General features: G+C 58.8%; 1 protein-coding gene across 1 annotated transcript in view; it reads left to right on the forward strand.

The window, feature by feature from the left end:
* The window catches only part of PRELP (proline and arginine rich end leucine rich repeat protein), a 10,515-nt gene extending 1,950 nt beyond the window's left edge, over positions 1–8,565 (forward strand). Inside the window, exons 2-3 of the mRNA XM_008644731.2 lie at positions 4,280–5,225; positions 6,738–8,565. Of these exons, the coding sequence (XP_008642953.1) occupies positions 4,295–5,225; positions 6,738–6,916 (1,110 nt within the window). The 5' untranslated portion in view covers positions 4,280–4,294 and the 3' untranslated portion in view covers positions 6,917–8,565. The remainder of the gene's footprint in view (positions 1–4,279; positions 5,226–6,737) is intronic.
* The last annotated feature ends 220 nt before the right edge of the window (positions 8,566–8,785 follow it).

Raw genomic sequence — 8,785 nt, forward strand, 5'->3', positions numbered from 1 at the left:
GAGAACCGCGGGGTTGTTGCATCAGGGCTGCGCCTCCCAGGGGACCCCTGGGTGACAGCCTGGCTGCCCGCTCTCTTTTCCACGATTCCCAGCGCTCCAGAGCTGCTGGAGAACGAGCTCTGCGTTGGGCCAGGCTCTTGCAGAGCCACGAGCGGTGTTGGACGCGAGGGAAGCCAAGGAAGGAGCTTTGCCGGATCCTTGTGGTTATTTTTATCTCGCTCTCCTTGTTCTCCTCCAACACTCCCGTTCCCAGGCGGGGAGGGGGCTTTTCCCCCACCAGGAATGACGGGAATTGAGGGACGGTGTGAGAGGAGCTAACAACGAGCTGGAAAGGGGCTCTGCTCCAGCCATCCGGGCTTTTCCTGCCTCTCCCAAGGCTAAAATTCCCTTTATCCCTCCGCGGGAGCAGATCTTGGACAACTATCCGGATCCAGCTGCTCCCTGCTCCCCTCACTGCTGCAGGAAGCACCCGAGGGGCCGAGCGGGGACCTCTGATGGTGACAAATCCCCCCCGGTGACCTTTGCATGGCTCCTTCTCGCCCTGGGCTGGCGGCTTCTCCCTGCCCTTGGCGCCCATCCCGGGGCTGGCAGCCGGCGCTGCTGGGAGCTGGGGGTTACTGGGATGCAGGGAAGAGAAACTATGTGCAAAGCAAACCCCAGCGGCATTCGGGGCTGGAATTTCCAGCTGTTGCGCCGGGGGGTTTTTTTGTCCATTGTAAAGGGGGATGGCTGAGGAAGCAGCTGCCTCCTTCTGGGAAAAACCCCGGCATCTGTTGGGTGCCTCGGCCTTGCAGCCAGGCCAAGCTCAGCGGCTCGGGAGGTGTCAGGACTGGTTTTATCCATGAATTGAGCCTTTTTTCCACGCCAGGCCCTCGGTTTCCTGAATTCCTGCGTTGCTCCATGACTTAACTTTGTTCCAGTGGCTCGGATTCCTTGTGGGCAGCTGGAATCGGAGCTGTGCTGTCCGTCGGGAGCGACGGCAAAGCTCGGGAGGGGAGGTTGGCTGTGCTGGGCCTCTGGTCGCTGCTCCTGCAGGATCAGGGGGTGGGATTTGGGAATTTGGCTCCTGGCACTCACGCCAGTAAATCCAACTGGATGGAGAACAGACTTCCAAATGTTCCAGGTCCGGGGAGAGCTGGCTTGGAATCTTCCAGAGGGTTGGAGACGATTGTGATGCTTGTGGTGGCCTCGGGCTCGTTGCATCCCTGGTTTTTTGGGAATGTCACTGGTTTCCTGCAGTTTGCTTAGAAGTGGGTCCTGCTTTCCCCAGGCAGGCTGGGGACCGGCATCAGAGGAGGGCGGTGGCAGTGCCACGGAGCTGGGACAGTCCCCGCGGGGATGTGGGGTGGATAAAAGGGGCCGCGTCCGCCTCCCGCCACTTCCCATCTGTGCCGACAAAATCCCACAGGATGCCGTCACTCTCCAGCCGGGATTCCTGGCTCTGGTGGCTGTTCCCCCTCTGTGCTGAGTCCCCGAACATCTGGGATGTCAAATCCTCGTGCGGAGGGGACGGGGCAGGCTCAGGCAGCTCCTGCTGCCAGCGGGGTGACAGCGCTGCCCTGTGCCCTGCCCTGCTGGGACATTGCTGGGTGGCCTGAGCAGATCCAACACCTGGATCACAGTGTGTCCTGGCTGGAATATTGTGTCCTGGATGGAATAGCAGCTCCCATCTGGGATATCACCTCCCAGCTGGAATATCATGTCCCAGCTGCTTCCTCCCCTCCTCACCAGGCCAAACTCAGCCCTCAGCCCCCGCCGCTCCCTCAGGAGTTTGTGGGGATTAAAATTCAGGTTCTGGAGCAGAGGAAAAACCCCATGGAAATCTCTAGGACCTCATGGAAAGCTCTGGGACAACGTGGAGCAAGATCCATGTGCTGTGGCTGGGAAAGGAGCAGGATGCTGACGGAATGGGATGCTGGAGGAATTGGAAGGGCACTGCACAAACACATCCCTGTCACGGATTTTCCCATTCTCCGGACACTGAATCCGGAATGCGGGGACAGGAGCGCGTCCATCCCCAACCAGGACATGCCGCAGGATCAGGATCCGGCAGCTTTGGGCTCCGCTGGCTCCTTCCCTGCTCCTCCCTTCCCCCAGCGAGATGCCAGAGCCCTGATGGAAAGCAGCCGGCTCGGGAGGCGTGCGGGGTTAACCAGAGCCAGATGGGAGCCCGGAGGAGCAGGCTGGGCCCGCAGGGGGGAGCGAGAACGGGATCTTTTCCTGGAGAAAGTCAATTCCTTGGAGCCTCAGGAAAGCACGTGATGGCTTCAAAGGGAGCCGGGCTGGCAGAGGCGGCCCTGGAAGCGGGTGGCCCGTCCAGGGTGGGATGCAGATCCCGCCGGGAAGCAACAGGGGGTTGGTGCGGCCCTGTGGTTCCCAGGTCGGGTTGGGGCTTTTCCCCCTCCAGGGATGATGGAAATTGGGGGCTCCAGATGTGGGGAGAGATGGAAATGGTCAGGCAAGGGAAGATGGGCAGCGAATCCCACTCTGCTGTGCTGGGTGGGAGAGCTGGAAGTGCCTGATTTCCCTCTAAAATTGGCACCAGCAGCTCCGGCACCACCGAAGGCTTCTCCCATCCCGGCAGCACTTTCCCTTCCATTTCCCCTTCTTCCTCTGGTTTTCCTCATTTTCCTCCCTCTCCTCTGTCTCCACTCCCCTTCCCACTCTCCCTCTGCCTTGCCCTGCATCCAGCTCAGCTCTGATCCCTCCGGGGTGATGAATCCCACCGGGAAAAGCCTGGAGAGCCCCCCCGAGGTCTGTGCCCAGGAATCCCACCCCGATCCCGGCCTGCTCCAGCTGGGGAATGTGGGAGCATCCAAACACCTCCTGCACGGGGAGCTCCTCTGCTGGATCCCTCCATCCTCCAAGGCAGCAGCTGGAGAATTCCCAGAAAATCTGGCCAGGATGATCAAGGAACTGCTGTTCCAGGGAGGAGCAGGGATGGGACAGGAGGATAAGGACCCAGAGAAGAGGGAGAGGTGACCAGGGATGATGTCCAGGAGAAACTCCCTGACTTGGGGCACACTGACCTCGCCTGATCCCTCCCAATCTCCCACTGTGTCTCTTTCCAAATAATCAATGGGACTGGAGGGGCTGGACGGGTTCTGACGGCAGCACAGGGAGCTGTGGATCCCAACCCTTCCGGTGTTCCGACTTCGGAATGCCCTTTTCATCCCAGGGGCTGTTCTTCCTCCTGGGGCCATCCACCTCTCCTGCCCCGTTAACCGCTGCCGGATTCCCGATGCTTTTCCGCAGCCAGTTTCCTGCGGAATCACTGATTCGCTGGCTCGAGTGCCAAATGAAGCCCAATCCCTCAAGGTGTCCGGAGGGCTGATCCATCCTTCGGGAAGAGAGGATGGAAGAGTTCTCCAGGGAGGGACGGTGGAAAAACGGAATAAAACCCCAGATTGAACCAAAACCAACATTCCCCATGGATAACGGTGAGGCAGAGGGAGGATCCCGGGGATAACGGTGAATGAGAGAGGGATCTCATGGATATTGGTGAGCCTGAGAGAGGAATTCCATGGATAATGGTGAGCCAGGAAGAGGAATTTAATGGATAATGGTGAATGAGAGAGAGGGGATCCCATGGATAATGGTGAGGCAGGGAGGGATCCCATGGATAATGGTGAGGCAGGGAGAGGGATCCCATGGACACTGGTGAATGAGAGAGAGGGATCCCATGGATAATGGTTGAGGTAGGGGGGGCATCCCACGGATAACGATGAGCAAGGGAGAGAAATTCCATGGATAATGGTGAGCCAGAGGGATCCCATGGATAATGGTGAGGCAGGGAGAGGAATTCCATGGATAATGGTGAGGCAGGGAGGGATCCCATGGATAATGGTGAGCCAGAGGAATTCCATGGATAATGGTGAGCCAGGGATAGGAATTTAATGGATAATGGTGAATGAGAGAGAGGGATCCCATGGTTAATGGTGAGGCAGGGAGGGATCCCATGGATAATGGTGAGCCAGAGGAATTCCATGGATAATGGTGAATGAGAGAGAGGGATCCCATGGATAATGGTTGAGGTAGGGGGGGGATCCCACAGATAACAATAAGCAAGGGAGAGGAATTCCATGGATAATGGTGAGCCAGGGATAGGGACCTCAGGGACTCCTGCCCTGGAGAGGGGTTGGATTTGAGGACGACTTCCAAAGGGAAGGAGAGAGGAAGGGAGGTGACAAAGGGACAAATCCCTGCACGCCAGCAGCGGGGAGGCGACAATTCCTCAACCAGCCCTTTCCCAACCCCCCCTCTCCTTCCCTCCCTTCAGGAAAACTCCTGGACCATGAAGGTGGCCCTGGCGTTGCTTCTCCCACTCGTGCTCGCCCTGGTGCCGCCGGCGAGCGGGCAGCGGCGCAAACCCCCCCGCAGACCCACCCGGCCGCCCGCGCCCTTCGAGGAGCCCGTGGAGCCCACGGAGCTGCCGCCTCCCCTCCCTCCGGGCCCTCCATCCGTGTTCCCCGACTGCCCTCGGGAATGCTACTGCCCGCCGGACTTCCCGTCGGCGCTGTACTGCGACAGCCGCAACCTGCGCACGGTGCCGGTGATCCCGCCCCGCATCCACTACCTGTACCTGCAGAACAACTTCATCGCCGACCTGCCCGAGGAGTCCTTCCGCAACGCCACCGGCCTCAAATGGGTCAACCTGGACAACAACCGCATCCGCAAGGTGGACAGGAGGGTGCTGGAGAAGCTGGAAAACCTCATCTTCCTCTACATGGAGAGGAACCAGCTGAAGGAGGTGCCCGCCTTCCTGCCGCCCAACCTGGAGCAGCTGCGGCTCAGCACGAGCCAGATATCCACACTGCCCCCCCGTCACAAGCTGGAGAACCTGGTGCTGCTGGACCTGCACCACAACAAGCTGAGCGACGGCGTCTTCAACAAGAACACCTTCAAGGGGCTCAAGAACCTCATGCAGCTCAACCTGGCCCACAACATCCTGAGGAAGATGCCCCCCGGTGTGCCCAGCGCCATCCACCAGCTCTTCCTGGACAGGAACAACATTGAGGACATCCCCAGCGATTATTTCAAGGAGTTTCCCAACCTGGCCTTCATCCGGCTCAACTACAACCAGATCTCGGATAAGGGGCTGCCCAAAAATTCCTTCAACCTCACCAACCTGCTGGTGCTGCACCTGGCCCACAACAAGCTCACCAACGTGCCCTTCATCAGCGCCAAGCTGGAGCACCTCTACCTGAACAACAACTCCATCGAGAGTGAGTCCCGCTGCTTGGGTGGGGTCTCTGGGGTGGTTTTTGGGGAGAAAAACCTTGGAAAGGTCGTTTCTCACCCGGTGGGATGTGATCCCTTCAGCGGTGGTGGGATGAGGCGGGAGCTACAAGGGTGGAGGGAGGATCTGGGTGGAAGGGGAGGAACAGAGTGGAATCCCCCCGGTGCTGCAGGACTTGTCCCGGTTGTCTTCTTCGGGGCCACCTGCTCAGGGAAGGGCTCCTTCCCTGGCAAAAATCGGGATATTTAAGAAGAGTCTGGGCACGTATTTTAGGAACAGATGCCAAACACACGGCTCGGGATGGTGAGGAAATCACCCAGCTCTGCTCCCGAGCGGAGCCGTGCGGGGAAGGAGCGGGGAGAAGGAGGCTGCCATGGAGGCAGAGCAGCCAGGGCCATTCCAGGGAAATCCAGCTGCAATTCCATGGGAGAGGAGCCTGGGATGCGTGGAAGCACAGCGAGCACAGAGGAGGAGACAGAATCCCACTGACTTCCAGTTCAGATTTCCAGGGCCTAAAGGGGCTCCAGGAGAGCTGGAGACAGACTTGGGATGAGGGATGGAGGGACAGGATGCAGGGAATGGCTTCCCACTGCCAGAGGGCAGGGATGGATGGGATATTGGGAAGGAATTCTGCTCTGGGAGAGAGGTGAGGGGCTGGGATGGAATTCCCAGAGGAGCTGTGGCTGCCCCATCCCTGGGAGTATCCCAGTGGGTTGGAGCACCCTGGGATGGTGGAAGGTGTCCCTGCCCATGGCGGGGGTGGCACTGGGTGAGCTTTACGGTCCCTTCCAACCCAAACCATTCCAGGATTCCAGGATTCCTGGTCTCCCCAGATGTTCCCGCTGTTAGAGCTCCAGGACCCTGCTGTGATCACATCTGCCTCCAACCCTCATTAATCTGAATTTCAATCAAACACCATCAAATTTGAGCCGGGGGGGGGACCTTGGGATGCAGGTGGTGACTCCTGCTGGCTTCCCACATCCCCAGCATCCCGATCTTGCCAGCGTTTCCCATGGAGAGAAATCCCACACACGCCCTGGCCCAGCTTTTCCTCGCCTGTTTTCCCCAGTTTTCAGAAGGTTTCCATCCCCGGAGCCGGGTGCTGACATCAGAATCCCGCTGTTTATGTCCCATACCGTGGAATTCCAGAGGCGAGCAACGAGCTGGGTGCTGACGTTATCTCCGGCAAGACAGGGCTGGAGCGGGATTCCTTGATGTTTTTTTGGGAAGCTCGGGGCTGGCTCGGCAGGTTCCGGGAGAGGGATTGATCCCTTTTCTCTCCGGAACGCCACCGCATCCAGAGGAACGTGACCTACTTCGCTCCTGATCAAAAGCCAGATCTTTCCTCTCGCTGGGGCTTCGGGAACAGCCTGGGATTGACCCTTTTGGTAGCAAAACAACCCCAATTTGGGGTTCAACAACAGCGGGGGGCTCAAGAATCCCTCTCCACATTCCCTTTTCCCTAACGGGCATCCCGCCGTTCCTCTCCTCTCCACAGAAATCAACGGCACGCAGATCTGCCCCACCTCGCTGGTGTCCATCCAGGATTTCTCGCCCTCCGACCTGGACAGTGTCCCCCGGCTCCGCTACCTGCGGCTGGACGGGAACCCCCTGAAGCCGCCAATCCCGCTGGACCTGATGCTGTGTTTCCGCCTCCTGCAGTCCGTGGTGTTTTAGCCCAGCCCTGCCTCTCCCAGGCCCGGCTTTGCTCGGACATCTCCCCCCAGCCCCGGCGGCGTTGGACACGCAGGACCCTCTCTCCTCCCTCTCCCCCCGCTCACTCCCCGCCTCCATCCCTCTCCCCTTTTCCCCCTTTTCCCCCCCTGCAGGGACACTCGTGGCTCCTTGGGGACCGCTCTCTGCAGGACAGCGCCGTGTCCCAGCTGCCACCCCAGGTCACAGCTGCCGGTCCTTGTCCCCCAGGCTGAGCCCGGAACCGCCTCCGCCTCTCCCGTCCCCAGCCAGCGGAGTTCCGGAGGGCTGGATTCGGTTCGGATGGAGCTGCCGGGCTCGGGGCGTGTCCCTGCTCCCTGAGGGTGTCCCTGAGGACGATTCCCGGTGGGCTGGGGAGCGGGGATGGGCGGTGCCACGCGGGTGGGATCCGTGGAAGCGGAGGGAGGATGGATCCGGAGGATGGATCTGGGAATGAGGCAGCCGCGGATCGTGGCCAGAGCGGCACCCCAGGGGATGGGGACATGCTCCTGTCACCGGGGCCCTTCTGGAGGGCTTTGGCTCCACGTTTTTCTGGAGGAGGATCTAAATCCCTCCTGGAGCTGGGCGTTTGCCGGGATGGAGCAGGGAAGGTGTCCTGCCCCTGGATCCTGCGCCCGGTGTGGGCCACGCCTTCCCGCATCCCCCTCGGCCCCTTCCCGGCTTCAAATCCCCCATCCCAGCACCGATCCATGGGGCCTCAGCCGCATCCCAGCATTCTGCGTCCACATCCATGGGATCACAGCCCCATCCTGAATCCTTCCCTCTGAGCTGGGGGGATGCAGGGCCCACAGCCCCATCCCAAAATCCTGCGCACTTCCCTGTAAAATCTGGGATCAAGGGCACATCCATGGGATGACAGCTTCATCCCAAAATCCTGCATCCTTCCCACTGAGCTCTGAGGATTCAAGGCCACATCCACGGCTCAGTTTCTCTCCGGAGCCAATCCCACATGACCGGGTTTTGCCTTTTTTTTTTATTAGAAATAAAAGGAAGGGAGAAGAAAAGGGAAGAATTACCCTTTAGAAGAGCTATTTTTATCCCTTCTCTTCCTCACATGTATCGCTTCCCCCTTTGATAGCTGTACCTGCATTTATAGGGTGTCCGGGTTTTGGGGGGATTATTCTCTTCTTTTCTTCCCGAGTCTCAGGATTTGGATTTAAAGGCCGAGCATTAGAGGGAGAAAAAAGGAAAAAAAAGAGAAAAAAAAAAAAAGATTCAAAATCCAACTGCAACGAGCATTAAATAAACCAAAGAAAGCTCCTTTCAGCAGAACTGACCCTTCCCGGGACGGCCACGGACGGGCACCGTGTCCTTCTCCCCGGGGATGGCACAGGGATGCTCCCCCCTTCTTCCATTCATTAAAACCCCATGCTAATTAAGGAGGTTTTTTCCTGACGATAAAATCTCCTTTCGGGCTCTCCCTGCAGTTGGGTGGGACAGGATCCAGCCCTGAACCCGGATGGAACCCCCCTGGATGTATTTATATGATGTGTATATAGACTGGTAGAATGTACAGATATTCCTAGAGCCACGTGTACCTCCCGACCCAGCAACTTCATGGGATTTTCACTCCCACTCCCCGCAGCAGTGGAAATAAAATCATTCACAAGGGACCCCGAGCCTCTCCCCGATCCATCCTTGCCTTCCTCAGGCGCTGCCGCATCCAGGAGCAAAATTTCCTCGCCTGGAAGCAACTTCCCCAACGTTTTGGGCTGTTGGGGGTGTTTGGGGTTTAGTGGTGCTGGATTTGGGGAGGAATTCTTGGCTGGGAGGGTGGGGAGGGGTTGGGCTGGAATTCCCGGAGAATCTGTGGCCGCCCCATCCCTGGAAGTG

The sequence above is a fragment of the Corvus brachyrhynchos genome, unplaced genomic scaffold (genome assembly GCF_000691975.1).
Source record: "Corvus brachyrhynchos isolate BGI_N302 unplaced genomic scaffold, ASM69197v1 scaffold72, whole genome shotgun sequence".
NCBI lineage: Eukaryota > Metazoa > Chordata > Aves > Passeriformes > Corvidae > Corvus > Corvus brachyrhynchos.